This window comes from Equus asinus, chromosome 2, assembly GCF_041296235.1.
Source record: "Equus asinus isolate D_3611 breed Donkey chromosome 2, EquAss-T2T_v2, whole genome shotgun sequence".
Taxonomy (NCBI): Eukaryota; Metazoa; Chordata; class Mammalia; order Perissodactyla; family Equidae; genus Equus; species Equus asinus.
In genome coordinates, this window is record NC_091791.1 from 138,450,632 (window position 1) to 138,475,018 (window position 24,387).

At 36.5% G+C, this 24,387-nt stretch overlaps 1 protein-coding gene across 9 annotated transcripts in view; it reads left to right on the top strand.

Annotated features, from left to right (window-relative positions):
• The window catches only part of ICE2 (interactor of little elongation complex ELL subunit 2), a 65,142-nt gene extending 43,703 nt beyond the window's left edge, over positions 1 to 21,439 (top strand). For 4 of the 9 annotated variants that reach the window (XM_044764777.2, XM_014851034.3, XM_070500614.1 and 1 more), the window contains 4 exons: positions 11,865 to 11,949; positions 12,417 to 12,467; positions 16,700 to 16,958; positions 20,792 to 21,439. In XM_044764777.2, the coding sequence (XP_044620712.2) occupies positions 11,865 to 11,949; positions 12,417 to 12,467; positions 16,700 to 16,958; positions 20,792 to 20,914 (518 nt within the window). In that variant the 3' untranslated portion in view covers positions 20,915 to 21,439. Of the gene's footprint in view, positions 1 to 7,090; positions 7,707 to 8,794; positions 10,052 to 11,864; positions 11,950 to 12,416; positions 12,468 to 16,699; positions 16,959 to 20,791 lie in introns of those variants that run through there. The other 5 variants (XM_070500619.1, XM_070500601.1, XM_070500606.1 and 2 more) reach the window with 5 other exon arrangements.
• The last annotated feature ends 2,948 nt before the right edge of the window (positions 21,440 to 24,387 follow it).

A 24,387-nucleotide genomic window follows, 5' to 3' on the forward strand; every position in this document is an offset into this window, starting at 1 on the left:
TCTGTTGTCAGGTTTTTGTTTGTTTGTTTGTCCGGTAGTTCTTTGTTGGCTTTAAATGTTGCACGTTTTTCTCCCACTCTGTGATTTACCTTTTCAGTCTCTTAATGCTGTCTTTTGAACCTAATATGCAGTCATACATCACTTAATGACAAGAATCCGTCTGAGAAATGTGTAGTTAGGCGAGTTCGTCATTGTGCAAACATCACAGGGTGCACTTGCACAAACCTGGATGGTAAGCCTGCTGCACACCTAGGCTGTGTGATACTAATCTGCTGGGACTGCCATTGTATATGTGGTCTGTCATTGACTGAAAAGTTGTTATGCGGCACATGACTGTAGACCAATTTATTAGTCATTTCCTTTATGATTAGTACATTGTTTGCTCTGTTTTAACAAATCTTCCCTACAGCAAGATCATGAAGATATTCTCCTATATTATTTTTTTTGGTTTTTTTACTTTTTTTTCCTAAGTACACAATTTATGCAGTATTTATTTTTGCTTGGAATATCAAGATTTTTTTTCAGTTTTCAGCACCATTTATTGAAAAGACAACGCTTTCTGTGCTGCTCTCCATTGCTGCTTGTGTTATAAATGATGTCTATGACTCTAATTCTAGACTCCCTATTTCTCTATCCTTGGGACAGTACCTGTCTTAATTACTCTAGCTAGACAATTAACACTGTCTTAATTACTGTAACTTTGTAAAATGTTTTCCTATTTGGTAAAATAAATTTTATAAACTTGTTTTTCTTTGGGAATTTCTTGGCTATTCTTGACCCTTTGCATTTATAAATTTTGGAATCAACTTATCAGTTTCTATCAACAGCAAGATGATCGGCATTTTTGTTAGGAAGTGCATTGACTGAGTCACTGTGGACCAAATTGACAGCTTTACAAGAATGAGTCTTCCAATTTGTGAACTTTATAGATTCCCCTATTTATTTATATCTTTAATTTCTCTTAATATTTTATGATTTTCTATGTAGAGATCTTGCACATCTTAAGTATATTTGTTGATATTTTATGTTTTTATGCTATTATAAATGATATTTCTGAAATTTTATTTTCTTATGCTTTGTTACTAATAATAGAACTTATTTGCATATTGATTTTTTAATTAATCTTTTATCTAGCAGTGTTGTTAAACTCACTTTTTCATTCTACTAATTTAGATTTTCTAAGTAAGCAGTCATGTTCTCTGCAAATAGTGACCATTTTATTTCTTCTTTCCAATCTTTATACCTTTTTTTTCCTTGCCTTCATTGTGTAGGACTTGAATAGAGAATGAATAATGAACATCCTTGCCTTGTTTCTAATCTTGAAAGGGAAAGTTTTCAAAATTTTACCGTTGTGTTTTTATTTTGTATAGGTTTTTGTAGATAACATTTATTAGAATAAAGAAATTTCTTTCTATGCCTAGTTTAAGAATTTTAATCATGAATGGGTAAAAACTCTTTATCAAATATTTTCTATGCATTTATTGATATGATGGTATGACTTCTCTCTTTTATTCTGTTAATGTGATACGTCATATTAAGTAATTTAAAAATGTTAATCCAGCCTGTGTTCTTAGCATAGACCCAGCTTGGTCATGATATATTAATTTTTTTATATATTGGTGGATTTAGTTTGTTAATACTAATTTTGCCACCTGTGTTTATGAATGAGATTGGCCTATAATTTTCCCTGCCAGGTATAGGAATTAAGGTTATGTGTATATCATAAAATGAGTTGAGATGTATTTCCTTTTTTTTGTGTTATCCGATAGAATTTCTATAAAATTGGTGTTATTTCTTCCTTAAATGTGTGATAAAATTTACCTGTGAAGTGTGTGGGCCTAAAGAAGAAGGTTCTACTTATTCATTCAATTTTTTGGTTGGTTTTAAAACCATTCAAATATTTGATTTCTTGCATCAGTTTTGGTAACTTGTGGGGTATGTGTTTGAGAAATTTATTTTGTTTAAATTTTCAAAATTATCAGCATAAAGGTCTTTATAATATCCTCTTTTGATCTTTTAATGTCTGTGTTAGCTGTAGTAATTACTACAGAGTATTAATAAATTTGGGTCTATGTCTACCATTTTAATATATGTTTTCTATTTGACTCATCCATTCAGGGACTTTTTTCTCTTAGGTCTTCTTGTGATTTGAATAGTCTCTTTTTTTTTCATTTTTTTCCCTTTATTAACAGGATAATTGTATGTTAACATAATTATACACTCTTTTACTATGCTTTTTATGGTCACTCTAGAGCTGTCTTGTCTAATGCAGTGGCTTCTAGCCACAGGTGACTATTTAAATTTATTAAAATAAAGTAAAATTTAAAATTGAGTTTCTCAGTCATACCAGTCATATTTCAAGTGCTCCGTAGCCACTTCTGGTTACCATATTGGAAAGTGCAGATATTTCCATCATCACAAAAAGTCCAACTGGACAGTGCTACTCCAGTGATTATAACATGCATCCCTGACTTATCCCCGTTAATCAGTTAGCCTCATCTCAGGCAATAGTATTTTATTCTTCTATACATTATTGTTAGTGTATACATTCAATATTCGTTTACATTTACCCGTATGTTTACCATTTTAATGCTTTTCTTACCACATCTCTAAGATTCTAACTAGTATCATTTTCCTCTGCCTGAAGAATACCCTTTAGTATTATCTCTATTACAGATCTACTAGTGAGAAAGCCTCGCAGTTTTTATTCATCTGGTAATGTATTTTTTTAATTTTATCTCTGTTCTTGAAGGATAAACATTTCATTGTTTCCTGGCTGCTTTTGTTTCTGTTGAAAAGTCAGTTGGAAATCTTATTTTTGTTCCTTTGAAAGTAATATGTCTCTTTTCACTGGCAGACTTTAAATTTTATCTTTCTCGCTGGTTCTCAACAATTTTCCTATGGTGTGCCCAGGATAGGTTTTTGTTGTAAGTATTCCTTTGGGGGTTCATATTGCCCTTTGAATATGTGGTTTGATGATTTTCAACAGTTTTGGAGAACTGTCAGTTATTATCTCACCAAGCATCACTTCTTCCTCATTCTACCCTCCTCCTCTGGGATTTCAGTTGCGATATGTTACATCTTACCGTATCCATAATGTCCCTTACATTCTTTTCGGTATTTACCTGCCTTTTGACTCTTCATGCATCATTCTTGATATTTCCTCCTAGTTTACTAATGCTCTCTTCAGCTGTCTCTAATATACTGTTTAACTTGTCATCTGAGTGCTTAATTTCAATTTTTGTATTTTTCAGTTCTAGATTTTACATTTGGTTCTTTTTTATAGGTTATAGTTTTCTACAGAAATTCTCAATCTTGTCATTTCTTAAGCATATTAGGCAAAATTATTTTAAGGTCTGTGTCTGGTACCTCTGTTGTCTAGGTTCCTCATTGGTCGTTTCTTTATCTTTTGTGTATCAGTTTCCTAGGGCTACTGTAACAAAGTACCACAGGCTGGGGGCTTAGAACAACAGAGATCATTGTCTCACAGTTCTGGAGCCTAGAAATCCAAAATCAGAGTGTCACAGGACCATGCTCCCCCTGAAACCTGTAGGAGAGCCCTTCCTTGCCTCTTCTGCCTTCTGGTGTTTGCCAGCAATCCTTGGCATCCTTGGCTTTTAGATACATCACTCTCATCTTTGCCTCTGTCATCATGTAGCATCTTCTTGTGTGTGTCTCTCTTCTTATAAGGACACCGGTCATATTGGATCAAAGGCCCACCCTACTCCACTGTGACCTTATCTTAACTAATCACATCTGCAAGAATCCTGTTTCCAAGGAAAGTTATATTCTGAGATACTGGGAGTAGGGGCTTCAACATATCTTTTGGGGGGGCACACAATTCATCCCATAACACGTTTCCCCCCTTTTTTGTTATCCCATGTTGTTAAGTTGTATGTCAGGCTGTTGTTTATCAAGGGCCAGATAGCAGACATGAAAACTTGTTGAGGTAACGTGAGAGTTAAAATGTTACCTTTCTCTAGACATGATTTCTTTTATTTGCTTTTGACAAGTGGCCTGCCACACTAGCAATACTGGTTTACCTGAATCCAGTTACAGGGATTTAGATGACTTGAAGCTTGACTTTGGACCCTAGAAAGGCCACTCACTTATTGCTAGGGTGTCGCCATTCAGGGTCTGTGCAGATAAGAGTTAACAGAGCCAACTGACATTGCCTGTCATTGGAAAGGCCTGCTCGCAAGGCGGCCGTTGGCTGGTGTCTGGGAACTTGGGCGCCAGACAGTTCCCCACACTGATAGATGACTTTCTTCAGCTGCTAAGAAGGGCTGATTGTGCCTACAATGTTTGTACAAACAAGGTACGTTTTATTCTGAACATCTATTTTCCTTCTGAAAGTCTGGAATTTTTGTATGTGCTAGGCAGAGGGTGTCTACACTGATGAGCCCCCAATAAAAACCTTGAGTGCTGGGTATCTGATGAGCTTCTCTGTTATACAGAGAAGAGGTATAATTCCTTTTTGTTGCTGGAGGAATTAAGTGTATCCTGTGTGACTTTTTTAATTGTGGTAAAATATACACGACATAAAATTTATCATTTTACCCATTTTAATGTATGATTCAGTGTACATTTTTTAGTATATAAATCAGTAGCATTAAGTACGTTCACAGGGTTTTGCAGCCATCACCACTGTCCATTTCCAGAACTTTGTCATCTTCCCAAGCAGAAACTCAGGAGAGGATTCTTGAAGATTACACCTGGTTTCCTCTGGCCGTCACCCCACATGCCTTTGCCTTTTGCTGATTTCCCTTTTGCTCTGTATCCTGTTGCTGTAATAAATTTTATCCATGAGTACAGCTGTATGCTGACTCCTCTGAGTCCCCTTAGAGAATCACCAAGCCTGGGGGACCCCTGACACAGGGTCCCAACTCAGAGCTTAAGTGTTTATCTCAGTGATAGACCTTGAACTCCAGTTTTTGTTCCTCTAATCCTGAAGGACTATTGAAAGCTCCAGTCCATTTTTTAGCCTGAGTCTCAATTCTTTTTTCCAGATTTAACAGACACTCCTAGGAGAAAAGCAGCCCCAAGTGCCAGGCTTACATTGCTGGATTTCTTCCTCTGGTGGTTGACTCCTTTACCCTTTACCCACAGAAATATATTCCCAACCCCTTTTCTTTTGCCACTAAAAGATTATGTAATTTAATTATTTATGATATTTATTGGCTGTTTTTCTGTCTTTTGTTTATTGATATATCCCAAGCACCCAAAACAGCACTTGGCACATGGAGGTACTCAATAAATATTTTTAGAATGAATGAAGTTGGCTTTGATAATTGGTTAAAAGAACAGTAAAAGTCAAGGAGAGAAGGGAAATGGTAGAAAACAAACCATTGAATTTAGATACTTTATTCTTTTTATTATCCCTAGATGTATACTGTCCTGCATCCAAACCATTGGGATGCAGGAAGAAAATATTATAACTCTTATATATTTTTTCTCTAAAGATATTAGAAAGTAAACATTATTCATATTAAGTATGTGGATTGACAACTGGTACTCTCTCTTGGATGTTGTCATGGAGTCCTGTCACATATAATGTGGAAAGTATCCTCATTATCTCCACATTGCACACCTCCAGGGAGATGGTGTGCTCAATCCATTCCATATGAATGGCTTCCCCCAGAGTTGTACCATACACCATCCTCGGGTATGTTAAGTATGATTTTGTTGCCAAAAATGAAAGATGTCACTTATTTAAAGCAAAAACAAAACTTCTGTATATTTATACTTTCAAGACTTAGATTAGAAAAAAATCTCTTTTGAAGTTTCCCAAAGAGCCTCAAGGATAGGAATGTAGCTCCTATCTAAAATTTGTAAGAAAAACTGATTTAACATCAGGGAAAGTGGACATTCACTAGTAGAATTTGAGCAGAAACCCTTGTGTAATTGGTGTGTGGTGTTAAAAACAATCAGCGTCATTCTTTAGCCCAGCAAGGAGGCACTCGCTCCAGTTGGGTCTATGTATCATTATGGGTAGCAGTTTTAGCTATGACAGCCATTATAATCTATAGCAAAATGAACTTTCAGTCCATCCTTCAAATAGTTGTATCACACAGTATTAAAACAAGGTTTTTCAAAACAACGAAGCATAGTTACTCATGTATTGCGTATCACAGGCATACCTCAGAGCTGCAGTTCAGTTCCAGCCCACTACAATAAAGCAAATAGTGCAATACAGTCACATGAATTTTTTGGTTTCCCAGTATGTATAAAAAAGTTATGTTTACACTATACTGTAGTCTGTGTTAAGTGTGCGATCGCCTTGTCTAAAAAAACCAATATCCATACCTTACTTAAAAAAATGCTTTATTCTTGGGGCCGGCCCTGTGGCCAAGTGGTTAAGTTCGTGCACTCCGCTATGGTGGCCCAGGGTTTCGCCGGTTCAAATCCTGGGCGTGGACATGGCACTGCTCATCAGGACATGCTGAGGTAGCATCCCACGTGCCACAGCTAGAAGGATCCACAACTAAAAAGTCACAACTGTGTGCCAGGGGGCTTTGGGGAGAAAAAGGAAAAATGAAATCTTTAAAAAAAAGAAAACTTTCTTCCTAAAAAATGTTGACCATCATCTCAGCCTTCAGTGAGTCATGATATTTGTGCTGGGGAAGGGTGTTGACTCAGTATCGATGGCAGCTGACTAATCAGGGTGGTGGTTGATGAAGGCTGGGGTGACTGTAGCAATTTCTTAAAATAAGATAACAGTGAATTTTGCCACATCAATTGACTCTTCCTTTTACAAAGGATTTCTCTGTAGCAAGTGATGCAGTTTGATAGCATTTTACCCACAATAGAACTTCTTTCAAAATCGGAGTCGATCCTCTCAAACCCTGCCACTTCTTTATCAACTAAATTTATGTAATATTCTAAATCTTTGTTGTCATTTCAACACTCTTCACACTATCTTCACCAGGAGTAGATTCCATCTCAAGAAACCACTTTCTTTGCTCCTCCATAGGAAGCAACTCCTTATCTGTTAAAGTTTTATCATGAGATTCAGCAATTCAGTCACATCTTTAGGTTCCACGTCTAATTCTAGTTCTCTTGCTGTTTCCACTATGCTTTGAATTTCTAGAAAACGCGGTGTCTTTGAAATGCGAAGCGCAAAGCGCAGTAAAACGAGGTATGCTTGTATTTCGTTCTTCCAGAAATTTTTGGTCTGTGTTAATTGCTATTAATGAACAGTTTTTAATGTGCATAGACCACTGCTCTAAGAAAAAGAGAAAAGTAAAGCTCAGAATGATTAAGCACTTACTCATAAATGCTGAGTTAATCAGTGGCAGGACCAGAATTTGTTCACAATTTTTAAGTATTAATAACTTTCGCATAAAACTAAAAAGAGCTAGGGAAGAATTTGGGGAGTGGGGAGTGTCTGATGTAGCAAAAGTGAAGTATTGTACGTGTGACAATATTAATCAGTGTAACTTAAGACAAATGATTTATTGCGTCTTAGAAATTAGAGTCTTAAAATTTTACCCAGAAGATTTCCAAGTGCTCATATTCTCTTTCCCGTGCACTTTACACCATAGTCTTTTCTCTGTTGTGGCCTGAGTTTTCCTCACTCAACCGTTGCTGACCACTCCTCCATTTAACTTAACCATTTCATTGTCAGGTTTCCCTTCCAGCCCTAAAATCTCAAGATTTCAAGGAAATTTAAGATGATTTCTCCTCAGAAATCAAAATTGGGGACCAGTGCATTAGATGTTTTGGGCGTTAACAGTGAGGGTAGAGTTTACCTGTGTGATTGAGAGATTCAGATAAAGCTTATCTTACAAGTCACAAGCGATATAAGATCTTAAGTGTTTTCTTTAACTGAAGAGCGTATTGGTTTATAGGACATGAGTTTAGCAATTCTCAAAGTTGGTTGTGCATCAGAATCACTTGTAGGGGGCCAGCCCCATGACCTAGTGGTTAAGTTCAGCACGCTCTGCTTCGGTGGCCTGGGGTCAATTCCCAGGCATGGACCTACACCACTCATTGGTGACCATGTTGTGGTGGCGACCCACAAACAAGATAGAGGAAGACTGTCACAGCTGTTAGCTTAGGTTAAATCTTCCTCAGCAAAAAGGAAGATTTGCAACAGATGTTAGCTCAGGGAAACTCTTCCTCACACAGAAAAAATGAATCACTTGTAGGGCTCGTTAGAGTGAAGGTTGCTGGCCCTAACCCTGGAGTGTCTTAGATGGTAGGTCTGTTTTGGGACCTAAGACTTATCATTTCTAACATGTTCTCAGGTGATGCTGATGCTTCTAGTCCAGGGACAACACTTTGAGAACCGCTTACGTAGTTCATAGTCTCTTTTTCAGGTAGAATAAGTGTACTTGTTTTTTGTTGGTCTGCTTTGCTTTGCCATCAGTATGTTCTGCTCTTCCCCTAGAATGCACTATTCTTTTTATCCTCCTGCCCCACAAAAACATTAAGATGTACTCCTTAAATAAAATTCCCAAAATAATCTTATCATGACTGCTGTATCTACCTTGCAATTCTCAAATGTATATCAATTTTATATAGTTGACATACAGGCAGCGCTTGCTTTGCACGTTTCTGATGTACACAAATTTCAGTTCTGATGGTATGTTCTCTGTAATTGTATAAAATACAAACTTCACTGCTTGCTCTTCAGTCCACAAATCACTACATAAGTAACGAATGCGCATCATGACTAGTGACCAATCTTGTCGCCTCTTTCAAAGTCTGTCAGTGGTTGGTCGCTGTGCACCTGTTCCTGAGTTCATGCACAGAAAGCTAAGTGTAGTCATGTTCCCTCCTTGTGTCCCAGTGATAAACTCATGTGGCATTTTGCAGAAGTGGATCATCAAAAGAGGGAATTGACCGACAAAGATTAAAGCACAGCAGAGACACAGAAAGTGAGACTGCTGGAAGTGAGATTCAAATTGAACATAAATGGAGTTAGAGAAGAAATAGCTGACAGCTGAAATGTTGACACTTTGGCTGTTCAAGAGACTCTTGATAATGCCACCAGAGGAACTTAGTGAAGGCGAACTTATTGACATAAATGAGGAAAGTGGTTGTGACATAAAGGATGAAGAAGTGACACTGACGTAAGGTTTTACATTAAAGGAACTCTTGGAGAAATTTCATACATTGAAAGCACAGAGGATACAGTGTTGGAAGCTGATCCTAACTTAGAAAGAGTATGACAATTCTCCATGGCATAGAAAAGATGCTTCCTATCATAAACTACCAGAAGAAGGCGACAAGCACTGTTGAAACTGCTCTTGATAAATTTTTTATGAAGAGAGAAAACACTTTAATTCTCGATGTTTTTAATGTTTTAAATTAGTGTACTAAATAAATATTAGTTTTACTTTTTTTCATTTCCTCATACCTTTATAATTGATGGAGAATTTATGTTTTGACAAAAAATTTTAAAGGTAATGAAACAATAGTCATTTTTCCCATTATTAAAATTTGCACAGTTTTGGCTTGTATGACTATTTTTGTCACCCCACACTGCATTCAAAGCAAAGACTGCCGATGTGTATGTGTATGTATATATGTATGAAGGAATGCGTGTATATAAATAGGCTTTATTTGTGTTATATAAAGTCTTTATTTGTACCATATTAAGCAGTGCTTCCCAAGCTTGACACACACAGAAAACATTTGGATAGCGGGCTGTGATGTACGAGAGATTGCTCATGGCTGCAGGGCAGTGGCCAGGAAGCTCTTGCCATCCCAGGCCTTGCTCAGCTGCCCCAAGGGCTGAGGAGATGAATATCTCAAGCACACATAACTCATTGGAGGCCCGCAGATTAAAATGCTCCACTGTTGAGAGAATTGTAAACTCCTTGAGGAGGTCGGCCCTCATAGTGCTTAGTATGGTATTCTCTGTATAGTTATTTTTCACTGACCATATTTGACATATACTATAACATACTTTTCGTTGAGATTTCTTTAAAAAGGTAAGAACTGTGGGTTTCCTAATAGACATATTTAATAAATGTCTAAAAATATTTTATTGTACTTAATATTTCCTTTCTGCAGTTATTAAACCATTAAAATATCTTGTTTGAAATGTCACTGTGTAATGAGTGTTAGAAATGCAGAGGTGAAACTCAAACTTGTTATAGGAAATACGTGGGTGTGGGAAAAGGGATTTGTTGTCTTAAAAGAAAAGCATTTGGTAAAAAGTTTTTCTAATTCGTTTTATGAGCACAAAGCAAATGAAAGAGGGCTAGATATGAAAATGAGATATTATGTGCATTTTTTTTTGTCGTCCCAGTGATTGATGTCAGCTTTCCAGGTATTAGTATTTTCAGCATTGGTGAGTGTTATACTATTATCATGCTAATTGATATTTTTAACTATGGTACAATGACATGATTTTTGTGTTGACTTGATTATATAACGTTTAACTCAGGGCTGTCTTTGTTACCACTCTTCCTTGTTACATTGCAAGCCTTCAGTGTTGTATCTCAGCCTATTTTGTTGTAGAACATATATGTTGTTTTTAAATAGAAGAGTCGTTTTGAGAATTGGCTGTTTTGTTTTTTACAATTCTAGAATTATGTCATATTTGTAAGAAAGAGAGACTTTGAGCAGACTGGTGGCCGAGTGGTTAAGTTTGAGTGCTGTACTTCAGCAACCCGGGGTTTTGCCGGTTCGAATCCTGGGCGCAGACATGGCACCGCTCGTCAAGTCATGCTGAGGCGGCATCCCACATGCCACAAGTAGAAGGACCCACAACTAAAAAATACACAAATATGTACCGGGGAGGAGCACTTTGGGGAGAAAAAGGAAAAATTTTAAAATCTTAAAAAAAAAAGATTTTAAAATGTACATCATGATAATTTGACATACATATTCATTGTGAAAGAATTTGTTCCATCTAGTTAACAAACATGTCCATCACCTCACATATGTATACTTTTTCGTTTTTTTCTTTTGGTGCGGAAGGTGGTCCTGAGCTAACATCTGTGCCAGCTCTCAAGGCATCTATATTGTAAATAACAGGGCTCCCTTCTTTCTCAGGGTGGAATAATATTGCATTGTATATATACTGCATCTTTTTCCATTCATCTGTTGATGAGCACTTAGGTTGTTTCCATTTCTTGGCTATTGTGAATAATTAAGCAGATTTTTATACTAATTTTTGTCTTGAGAACCAAGTATATCTAGATGTGTAGAGCGTGCCCAAACTACAAATTGGACTTTATCCGCTCACCTTGATAATAGTTATATATTCCTCTAAAAATTTAATCTTCATAAGAATACAGCTTTATGCAGAGAATAGAAACACTAATATTTTAACAGTTGTTGTTCTTATGTGTTTGCTTTTTTTTTTTTTTTGAGGAAGATTAGCCCTGAGCTAACTGCTGCCAATCCTCCTCTTTTTGCTGAGGAAGACTGGCCCTGAGCTAACATCTGTGCCCATCTTCCTCTACTTTATGTGTGGGACGCCTTCCACAGTATGGCTTGCCAGGCAGTGCCATGTCCACACCCGGGATCTGAACCGGGGAACCCCAGGCCGCCGAAGCAGAACGTGCTAACTTAACTGCTCCGCCACCAGACCGGCCCCTAACAGTTGGTAGTCTTAATTGTGGGCTTAGAGATGATTTTTTTGGTGTGGACGTGTGTAAACTTTTCCACATTCATCAAGTATTGTAGAATTAATACATATTTCTTTTATAATCTGACTTTTTATGTCATTTTAAAATACAGCTTCACTTAATAAACTTAATAAAATGTGCATTTCTTTTGAGAATGTAAAGTTCCTTTACAGTTATTACAGTTTTGTAAAAACATCTTTAAAGAGACTGGATAACCTGTTTTTTTGTTTTTTAAATACTGCAATTGCTCTTGTTAAGTTTGATATTTTATTTTAGGACATATTGATGCATTTACTTCAAAGCTTTTCCTGCTGGAAGAAATTACTTCAGAAGAATTAAAAGAAAAACTTCCAGCACTCAAGTAAGAAAGTTTGCTTTGTTGTTGTGGGAATTAAACTTATTGATATGATCTCTAATTTTCCTTTATCTCTAAATATCGGTTAAGTTTAAGTCATTTATTTTCAAGACTTTTAATTCTTTTATATATTGAGGCTTCCCCTGACCCAATTTGTGATCCATCTATACTAATCATCTCCATCTCTAAATTAAATATAATAGCAGTGGCACCAATCTTTCTACTGAAGACAAAGGAGGCTAGAGCAGGAGAGTGGCCCGCTGTCTTAGAGGTCTGAGGAGCATACATTACACGGCTTTTCAGGGACGGAAAGGACAGTCACAGACTCTTAGTTCTCAGGATTGTAAACGCTCATTGAGACATTACTCTGTTGTTTTCTTTTGTTATTAAGGGCGTTTCTCTTCCTGAGGAGCTGTAATTGTTAAGAGTATTTTTTGTCATTTCATTTTACTTGAATTTCCTCTGTTTAATAGGATTTCAAGTTTGTTTAACATCCTCCAACACATTCTGAAAAAATTAAGTAGGTAAGTATTTTTTGGATACTTTGCATTGAAATGTCTGGTTTTCTTGGGTGAAAATTAATAGGATCTTTGAATATATGCTGCTAGGGATGGATAGAAAGTAACCTAGAAATGCAAGACTTATCCTATTGTGTCAAAGTTGAAATTGTGAAAATGTAAATAAAAAGATAATATAATAGTATCTGGCTTTAATGAGCTTGCAATTACATTTTTCTATAAGGCTATTGTATTGATTTCCTGTTGCCACTGTAAGAAATTCTCACAAACTTAGTAGCTTAAAACAAAACAAATTTATTCTCTCATAGTTCTAGAGGTCAGAAATCTGAAAACGTTTTCACTGGACTAAACTCGTGTCAGCAGGGCTGGTTCATTTTGAAGGCTCTGAGGGGACAATCATTTCCTTGCCTTGGTTTTCAGCTAGTGGCTACCTGTATTCCTTGACTTGTGGCCCCTTCCTCCATCTTCAAAGTGCATCACTCAGATCTCTGCTTCTGTTGTCACATGGCATTCTTAAGCACATCTGCAAAACCACTAGAGGTAACATCCACAAGTTCTGGAGATGAGGATGTAGACATCCTGAGGGACCAATATCCAGCCTATCGTGGCTATTTGTTTACATTTTCAGGATAAGCAAGCAACACAGAGCTGATGATCAGAAGTCCTTGGGTCCATGGCAAATCTTAGAATATACATTCTCCACCTGATCATTTAGCAAACTGTTTTGTTATGTGAACTTTTGCATTTCTTCTGTTATGCCCTTACCAAAAGATAAAGTAAAAAACAATTCAAGAGTCTGAACTAAAAGTCAAAAATCTCCGAGTTCTAACTCTCCTATTTAACTTATTGTGCAATTAGGTATCAGTTTCCTTGCTTATAAAATGATGGTGTTGAGTTCAATAATTTTTTAGGTACTTTTCAGTTGTGCAATTCTATGATTTTGTGCCAGGATTTTTATTTTATATATTCTGTTCTTCATGTAAAGCACACTTGCACATGAAATTTGCCAAATGCTTTTTGAAATTTTATTATCAAATATCTTAGTTTGTGTATTAGTTTTCTACTGCAGATGTAACAAATTACCACAAAATCAGTGTTGTAAAACAACACAAATTTATAATCTTGCAGTTCTGTAAGTCAAGTCTAACAGGTCTTCTCGGGCTAAAATCCAGGTGTCCGCAAGGCTACGTATTTTTCTAGAGGCTCTGGGTATGGTCTGTTTCCTTGACTTTTGTGGATTCCAGAGGCCACCTGCATTCCTTGGCTCTTGGTCCTCTTCCTCCATCGTCAGAGTTTCAAAGGCAAGTTGAGTCCTCACATCACCTCTCTCTGACCCCTTTCACAGTCACATCTCACTTTGAGTCTCTTCTGCCTCCCTCTTCTCATTTAAGGACTCTTAGGATTGCAGTGGCCCACTGAAATAGTCCAGCAAAATCTTACCATTTTAAAATCAGCTGATTAGGAACCTTAATTCCATCTTAATTCCCCTTTGCCATGTAATGTAACATATTCACAGGTTGTAGGGCTAGGACATTGGCGTCTTTGGGAGGCCGTTATTCTGCCTACCGTAGTTTGTCTCCATCCATGTACGTGGCGTTCCTAGGGCACTTTTAAGATACTGTTCCTTGGAGTGTCTTGTTCTCCGTGAATTCTCTGTGTAAACCAAAGCTTTCTTCATTTTTAGTGAAGGTAGTTAAGATCTATGGTTTTCATTGATAAAAGCTCAATCTTTGAAATGTTATTTATTTCTATTACCAAATCAATTATTGTTCATTTCCTTATATGGAAATATAAAAGTGATTGGGAAAAAAATTCTCTAGAGGTTAAGAATAATTCTCTGAACCTCCTTTGTCAATATCTGTTACTTTTCTGTTTAAAAAATTAATGAAAACATAACTAATCAGGTTTGTACAAGGCAGATCCATGTAACTAAAGTATGATTAGTCCTTATTTTATTTTTTTTTTTTTATTTTGTTGAGGTCATACTGACTTTTAACATTGTGTAAATTTCAGTTGTACACTATTATATTTCAGATTCTGTATAGATTGCGTTTTGTTCACCACCAGTAATCTAGTTTTTATACATCACCATACGGATGTGCCCTTTTACCCTTTTTGCCCTCCTCCCGCCCCGTAACCTCCTGCCCTCTGGTAACCACTAATCTGCTCTCCTTATCTATGTGTTCATCTTCCACATATGGGTGAAATCATAGGGTATTTGTCTTTCTCTGTCTGACTTATTTCATTAAGCGTAATACAATACCCTCAAAGTCCATCAATATTGTTGCAAATGGCACAATTTTGTCTTTTTTGTGGCTGAATAGTATTCCATTGTATATATATACACCACATCTTCTTTATCCATTCATCCATTAATTGGCACTTACGTTGCTTCCACGTCTTGGCTATCGTGAATAATGCCACAATGAACATAGGGTTGCATAAATCTTTTTAAATTGTTGATTTCGTATTCTTTAAATAAATACCCAGTGGTGGAATAGCTGAATCATATGGTATTTCTGTCTTTATTTTTTTGAGAAATAAAAAATACTGCACCAGTTTGCATTCCCACCAGCAGTGTGTGAGTTCCCTTTTCTCCACATCCTCTCCAACACTTGTTATATCTTGTCTTGTTAATTATAGCCATTCTGATGGGTGTGAGGTGATATTGTAGTTTTGATTTGCATTTCCCTAGTAATTAGTGATGTTGAGCATCTTTTCATGTACCTGTGGGCCATCTGTATATCTTCTTTGGAAAAATGTCTGTTCATATCCTCTGCCTATTTTGGGAGCATCAGGTTGTCCATTTTTTTGTTGTTGAGTTGTATGAGTTCTTTATTTTGGAAATTAACCTCTTGTTGGATATATGATTTGCAAATATTTTTTCCCAGTTGGTGGATTATCTTTTCGTTTTGTTGGTGGTTTCCTTTGCTCTGCAAAAGCTTTTTAATCTGATATAGTCCCATTTGTTTATTTTTTCTTTTGTTTTCCCTTGCCTGAGTAGAGATGGTATTCTAAAAGATACTGCTAAGACTGATGTCAAAGAGTATACTGCCTGTATTTTCTTCTAAGAGTTTATTGTTTCAGGTCTTACATTCAAGTCTTTAATCCATTTTGAGTTAATTTTTGTGTATGGTGTAAGATAATGGTCTACTTTATTTCTTTTGCATGTGGCTGTGCAGTTTTCCCAACACCATTTATCGAAGAGACTTTCTGTTCTCCACTGTGTGTTCTTGGCTCGTTTGTCAAAGATTAGCTGTCCATAGATTAATCTTTATTTTTAATGATATATTGTGGGGAAGAACTGATGTTCTCCATGGCACCTTTGAGCTAGAATATTGTAAAATCCCAAGAAAGCACAATATATTGATCATATCCTGATAGCTGTGTTGATACAGTGAATTCCTTAAAGCTTTCTAACAGGAAAGGGAAAATGTAGATTTGATGTTTGACAGAACTGATTATTGTGACAGTAGAAGATCATGATTAATGATATGGCCTGTAGAGTTCAACCTGGGTTTATATCTAAGCTCTGCACTCAGAACTTTGGGCAAATTGCTTAGCATCTCTAATTTCTGTTTATCTCTAATATAGGGTTAATTAGTATTATGCCTTGAAGGTTTGTTGTGGAGGATTTAATGAGAAAATAGTTGTAAGCAGTACAACAATTGTTAGCTCATGAGAGACATTCAATAGCTATCAGCTGCTGTTGTTACTTTTACTCTCATAGCACCTCATATTGTGTTGTGATTGTGCATTGACTGTTTCGTCCACTTTATTTTAAACTACTCTATAGTGAATGTGTCACATTCTCTTTTATGTCTCTATTTACCTATCTATTACTAGATACAAAGTAGGTGCAATGTTTGTTGACTGAATTAAAATTCCCTGTATAGGAATGCTATATATGTACCCTCATATATGTTGTCCATAGAGAATTAGGCAGACTGTTTGTTTCCCATTAAATTATTGAAAACTTACAAATTGCCTGATAATAACAGTAAAAAGAAAATAATTTTATGTCTTTAACTTTGGAATAAGAATTAAAATTAGTTGCCTAAAAGGCATGAAAATAGTTAAAAAGACTTCTTAAATCTCACTTGATTATAGAAGTATTTTTGGAGGTGGTGTTCCATTCCCATAGTTGTTTTCAATTTTACTAAGTGATTATGAGTAGACAAATGCTGTTGAAATTGACACAGTAAGCCAATGAGTTGAGTTTCATTGTGTGGATTTAGCTTGCAGGAGGGTTCCTACTTGCTGTCTCATGCAGCAGAAGATTCTTCACTCCTGATCTACAAGACGTCTGATGGGAAAGTTACTAGGACAGCGTACAATTTGCATAAAACACACTGCGGCCTTCCTGGTGTACCTTCCAGTCTCTCAGTTCCCTGGGTCCCATTAGATCCCAGTCTCTTATTACCATATCATATCCATCATGGAAGAATACCTTGTACCTTTCCACCTAAATCACTAGGTCCCACGACACAACAGAAGGTAAGATCTTTTTCAAAATTAAATGTTTCATTAGGTTGTTTATTATTAATCTATTTCACTGAGTGTACAGTATTTCAACCTGATGTCCACATTTGCCATGTTAATCACAACACCATTCCAAAAACTGTATCTATAGGAGGAGTAGATAAAATTGTATACTCTACTGAGTCCAGTTTTATGTCAGTGGAAGTTTCTATTTTTGTAAGGTTTATAAGTTAACTAAAGAAAATTCTGTTAGCTTGCCCAGTAGGGGCATGAATAAGGCATCCACATAGTTAAATCCCTATGTTCCTATGAAAAGCAAAGTTATATTTTTTTGTAATTTTTATTTATGTATTCTGTTTCATTTCATTAAATATTTGAGGCAATTTGCAGAAGAATACATACAGTAAAATTATCATGATACAATTAAAAATTGATAAGTAGGATATAGAAAAATACAAAAACTGGTGTTAGTAATTAGTGAATGTAGTGCCTTATTACAAGTACAATAAAATGTTAAGGACTAAATTGTGTTTTGCTAAGTATTGCATAACTCAGTATTTATTGAGTTATAATTAATATTACTCTCTTTTTAGAATCCTTCCCAGAAATCCCAGTTGAATGATTTTTCTCTATCCGAAACTTTTGTAAAGCCATGGCTAGAGATACTCTTCACCATGTCGCTCATTCTTTATAGCATGTAGGAAATTCCAGTTTGAATTTAGTTGTAGAATAAATTTTGTTCTCTCCAAGTGAATCTGAATGTTTAGGAAATAAAAACACAGTGTATTTTTCTTTCCTGCTGCCAAAAATCTTTGAGTCACAGTTATTGTCTGAGTTCTGTAATTTTCTCAAGATGTGTGCCCCAGAACATCTATCACTTGTGTACCATATGGGTATTTTCTGTTCCTTTTTTCTTTCTGTGTTATAGTAAGTTAAGCTATAAATTCCCTCAAGTCCTTTGAGAAGTAGCTGGATTGCAAATCTGAGGAGTTTTTATAATTTACAGTGAACAGAGTTGTTTCTATCTTTCGGTTCTCTACCCTAATGTTACTGTTTGGAAGGATCCTTTTAGAAAGGAGAATTCCTTGCACATTCTTAGTTAACTTTGGCTGAGAAAATATATAAATGTCGTTAACTATTTGCTATAGTGAAAGAAAGGAAAAAGTTAGTTGTGAGCGTTTTAAGCCATTCTATCTGCAGTTTTGGTTGGCTATTTCCAGTTTAAATTTAATGTCAGTAGTGATTTTTATAACTTCCTAAGGCAAAATTTTCTTAACTAACTTAAAAATAATTATTGAAAACTATTTTTGAAGGTTTTCTGTTTTTTATAGGATAATGATTTCCTTTTAATTTAGAAACTGATTATAGTCTCTTACCTATAACATGTAATTCTGTACAGGAGTGACTTATTCCTTTTTAGTGAAAATGAAGTTTAATACCTTGATGCAATTCCGTATGTTCAGAGTTTGACCACATAAATACAAAGTTAAACAATTCAATTACATATATGTATACTACTGAGCACCTGTTGATTTATATTTTTAAGATGCTTCATGCGTTCAGTCCAGGGACAAATACTTGGTGAGGTTATCCAGGACCCGGTTGTTGTACAGTCTCGCATTAGATGCAGTAGCCAATTAGATAAGTAATGCTTGATTTGATGTTTTATAAGCCCACGAATAGTTTGTGGTGCTCTCTTACACATCTCCCTACAATACAGCCCTACATTTAGTAGGAATTACCCTGCCTTCCTCCCTTACTTCCTCCTAGCCAGGCCATGGGAATGGGACTTTCTAGTCCATCCAAGGTAAGCCCAGGTAGGGGTTCTGGCCTTAGCTGCGATAGGAAAAGAACAAAGCTTCAGGAAGCCCAGAGAAGTACAACCCTGTATGAAACAGAAATCATCTACACGTCACAAGGTGGAAAAACTCATATAACAAATGTTTCTGCCTCTAATATGATTCCTGAGCCCCTAGTCTCCTTGAACTGAGATCCCATCTTTGTGTTGCACCTTAGGCGCTATCCTGGAGAGGTACCCCAGAGAGCCTGCGACTGCCTTCTGCTGCTGGAGCAGAGCTTAATAGGGGAAACCCGTTTGCTTCCTGTGCTGCTCCTGATTTCTTCCACTTGCAGTGGCTCTGTGCCTATCCCTTTTCTCCTCCCACAATTTATGTAATTCATTACACACATACCTATGTACACACATACATGTATAATCTCGCAATGGAAGTTTCAAAATTTTTGCTCTCCTCAACGATAATTAGTCTGGTCAGTGTACTTTTATAGTAAATACCAGCTGAGTGGGGAGTGGTATAGATAGTCTAAAAATCACAGCACTTTTCTAATCAATATGTTATAAAAGTTCATCAGCTTCAGACAGATTGGCAGACTCAGTTCCCAACTCAGGTTTGTCTTTTCTAGTCATCAAATTGTAAACCAAAAAATGCCCCTAAAAAGACAAGATCCCCTTTCAGTGAGGGTAGCTGAAGTCTGATTCATTCTTTTGTTTTTTTAAAGATTTTATTTTTCCGTTTTCTCCCCAAAGCCCCCCGGTACATAGTTGTGTATTTTTAGGTGTGGGTCCTTCTAGCTGTGGCATGTGGGACACTGCCTCAGCATGGCTTGACGAGCAGTTCCATGTCTGCACCCAGGGTTCGAACCGCGAAACCCTGGGCCGCTGAAGCAGAGCACGCGAACTTATCCTCTCGGCCACGGGGCCGGCCCCTGATTCATTCTTAGTGAGCCAGTAGCCCCTTGGAGCAGTGCTAATAATATGTCTGTTGTATTAGGAATATGAGACAGCGTGCTTGGAGTTACAGGATCACCCATCACTCCCAGGTCTGGCATTCACTGGACAAGATGTGAAGAGACAGAAAGGGTGCCAGGTGGCTAGGGAAAATAGAGACAGATATTGACAGGTTCTGAGGAAACAGTTTCAGGCTATACAGCTTTGGTCCTTGTCTGCGAGGCCCAGCTTTCTCCATTACCCCGTTAAAAACCTTTATGGTCTCTCTCTCAGCAGCCAAGGAGATAACAGCATTTCCAGATCTCATCTTCAGCAGGACTATAACTAGCAAGGGGTTGTATCCTAAGACTACACCTTCTCTCGTCTCTAGACTGTGTGAGCTAGAAAGTGAGGATGACTAGCAACTTGTGCTGAGGAAAAGTAGACATGAAGTAGAACCAGCACTCTAGCAAAGTTTCTTCCCGACTTCCCTTCTTCCTCTTTTCCCATCCTCTGTAGTCTCCTAGTTTTTTCTTCTTTTCTTTCTTTCTTTCAAGAATCTTTTCTTTCAGCCACTCAATTTTTCCTTTCTACTTGGGTTCTCTTCTCTTTTCTTCATGTTTACTTTTTTTCATTCTTTTGGACTCTTCTATTTTCCTCACTCTGTCTCTTTCTCCGTTTCGTAATTTCTTTTCCCTCTGTCACCTCTGACCTTCTTGTGTCTCCTTTCCCTCCATTCTTATTTTTCGTTTCTTCCTTTCTCCTGCCCTTTAGCTTCATAATATTGCAAACACATTGCTCAAAGCCCTGTCATTCCCTCATTATCTAATTTAACATTTCACCCTCTTCCAAATTTAACACAGAGAGTGCTTTCCCCCTTCACTTCTCTCCGTCTGCCCTCACCTGTCTCCTTCCTTGGTTGTTATGTGAAACTTTAGTACTTTAAGACTGTCAGATTAAAGTTTGTTCAGAAGCAGCCAGGTGGCTGGGGATTAAAAATATGTAAAGGACCATTCACAAAGTAATTAGTCCATGTGTAATGTGTAAATAATACATATTTATATACATATTTATATACGTTGTAAACGTGTTAAGCTATTCTGTTCTTTGCTTCGTCTCTTAGGTTGGTGGAACGAGAATGCCTACACGCAGCCGCAGGAATCCAGTTTCCATGGAAACCAAAAGCCTGCCTGCTCAGCAAGTTGAAAATGAAGGAGTGGCTCCAAATAAAAGAAAAATAACTTAAGGACTCTACCATGGAAAATGAAGAAAAACCAGTTATAACAGTGTTGAATTTAGAAAAGCTTGAGGGGAAATAAACCTAAAAGATTAGTAGACAAGATGAACGTTTTTCTTTTAGTGTCCTTGAGAGTTCTTAGAGTGCCTTGAAAAAGCATATTGGCCGTATGAAGGAATGTTTCAACTCAGATAGAATATTATACTCTTAATACTTGACGTTTGAGGAAAGTCTAGATATGTCTTAACATTACCATGACAGGGAACTATGTAGAGAAGTAAAATACTTTTGTAGTTGACCTTTTCCAAAAATCATAAATAAGAATTTGCTTTTTCAAGAACAATATTTATCATTGTATGTTATGTTAATAATTTGGGTTATATCACCAGTCTTTTGAGATTGGCTCAAAACGTTAAATCTTGCCACTGTCAGAATTTTGAGCAATGTAAACCTTGTTTCTGATCTATTGTGACAGTTTTTATATACTATTTTAAAATGATTGTTGCAGGTTAATAAAGTTAATACCTTTAAAAACTTGGTGAAATTCCATTGCAGGAGCCAAAAACTAAAATTAAAAATAAACTCCCTGCCTCTACACAGTCACAAGTTAACAATTTCTTGTTGGGTAACCATCAGTTTGTTAAAAAAAAAAAACAAAAAACAAAACAAAAACCAGAAAACTTGTGGTGTAACTGGTTTGGTGACGAATGCCTCTTCCTCTTGGATCAAATTCTAGGTGAGTATTGAAATGTACTATTGAAAGCAAAGAGGTGAGCATGATTTCCAGAAAAATCTCATTATTTCATCTAACATATGGTAAAACATAAGCTATTTTTTCCTCATCTATACTAGTTCATTTAAATTTTCCAGGACCACATAGATGAATTTGGAAACGGGCATGATCAGCTGATAATTACTGTAGTCAATTTGGACTTAAGGAGTGGACTTACTTAATTTTTGTATCCTGTTCTTTAAAGTGCACTAAAGTTTTCAGAAATATGTGTCATTTGTAAAATACAAATCTTATAATCCAAGGCAATATTTGCTTTGCTTTTGGAATTTTTTTATGTGTTTTACATTAGTATAAGAAATTAGTCCTAGAAATGTTCTCACTATTATTAAGTAACAGTTGAATATTTTTATCTTCAACTCCTAAGTTTTTTTTCTTTTGATTTTTTTTGGTCAGTTGTAAATTTTTTAATTAGTGAGTAATTATTAGTAAAATTGTTTTATGTATTCTAATAATAATTTCCCGTCCTGCCATTCCCTTTTCGAAGCATTGAGCTTTCTGTTTAGCTCAATGTTTTTAGCTTGGTTGCATACTCCCATATCCCAGAGTGTTTTAGTTGTGAATCATTTGGCAGTGAGTGAAGGGAGACGCAGGGATTCCCTTGGAATTTGCTCTTTTCAAAAAGCTAGACAGTGATTTCTTCAGACTTCTGGATACCACAAAGACTTGACTTTCACTTTTTTAATACTACTTTTTACTTAGTAAAATGTGTGATCTTGCAAATGATTATTTTGAAATAATCTTAGCCAAACATTTGAGTAACCCTGATAATATATATAAAGCTGGTCTTAGTTTTTCACTTGTGCTTAGTCAAGCATTTTTCTCTTGATGTATATTTGAACGTATCTTGTGTTCTTTTTCTTGATTTTTAGTACTGAGAGTGTATAAGCAACAAAATGACATTGACAATACGAGCAAAGATTTTCTTTTAAGGAAAAAAACAAAACAGACTCAGTGTTGGCAAGGATGTGATGCACCTGGCCCACTTACCCCTCCATGCTAAAGGTGTAATTTATGTATACCTCTTGGAAAACGTTTAAGTCAGTAGATGTTTTAGTTCATCCATGTGCCATGCAATCTACAGTAGGTCCCCAATGTTACTGTCTCATAGCATTCTTTTTCCACATATCACAATATTTTTTTTCATTTACTATCGAAATTCTTCTTGAATACACTACAAGCTGTACAAGGGCGGGGGCATATTTGTTTTGTTCACTATTATGTAACAGACACCTAACATAGTGTCTGTCATGTAGTTTCTTAGTAGATAGAGGTTGAATATATGAATGTCTAGGTTTCAGGGATAGATTTCTTCTTCCAGGAGCTCACAGTCTAGTGGAGGACACAGTACTGATCTGTGTGATAAGTGCTTTGATAAAGTAATATAAGAAAGTCATAACCTGGTCTTAATAATTAAGGAATGTTTTCTGAGATGGAGCTAGAGCTGAGTCTTTTAAAGAAATATGAAAAGGAGTTATAAGGAAAGAATGAAAGATCTTCCACACAGAAAGAAAGCAGCATATGCAAAGGTGAAAGATGGCCAGATTATAGGCTGTGAACATGGGAGATGAGAGAAAAAGCTATAGGACAGGAGCAGACATGCCATGCTATGACATTTGAATTTTGTCCTCTGCAATGTGGCAACTAGTAGTGAATTTTAATGAATCAGATATGATTCAGATGAATCAGATATGTTTTTGAAAAAGTTATTGTTGGCATTAGTCTAGAGAATGGAATGGAGCTGGGAAAGACTGTGGTGAAATAGAAAAGTTAGAAAGGCTGTGTTGTAGTAACTGAAAAATAGTAAAGGCCTTGATATAAAGCAGTAAGAGTAAGGAGAGGCTCAAGCGACAGGAGAAGAAAATAACTTGGTGATACACTAGGTAGGTAGAGTCAAATATGACTTCTAGGTTTCTCATTTGGGATACCAGGTAAATAATTGTGTTCCTCCTTGAGAAAGTAGGAAGAGGAGTGTGGTTAGAGTAGGAAGAGAGTTCAATTAAAGTGTTCATTTCCTTTCACCATTTCTCTTCCTTGGATTCTGGGTTTGGATGCAATATTGCTTATGTGTTGCTGCATAATTACCCCAAAACTTAGCTAGTTAAAACAGCAAACATTTATCATCTCAGAGTTTCTGTGAATCAGGAGTCCAGATGCAGCTTCGCTGGGTGCCTCTGGCTGAAGGTCTCCTAAAGTTGCAGTCAAACTGTTGGCCAGGGCTGCAGTCATCTGAAGGTTTGACTGGAGCTGGAGCATCTGCTTCCAAGAAGGCTCAGTCGTGGTGCTGGCGAAAGTCCTCAGTCTCTCACTGGTTGTTGGCAGGAAGACTCATCCTGCATGTACCTCTACATAGGTCTGCTTGGGTGTCCTTGTGACACGGCAGCTGGCTTACTCCAGTGAGCAATCCAAGAGAGAGTGAGGAAGCCACAGTGTCTTTTAGTCTTGGAAGTCAAATAGTGTCACTTCTGCCACATTCTTGTTAGAAGTAAATCACAGTCTGCACTCAAGCTCCACCTCTTGAAAGGAGAAATATAAAATTAATTTGTAAACATTTTTTAAACCACCACAAATGCCATAAACATTTTAGGGATATAGAGGAAGAATTAGGTGTAGGATGGAGAGAAAAGAAAGGATACTTTCTTCTGAAATGTCTTATTACCAATGTGTTAAATATGAGACAGAAACAGTCGAC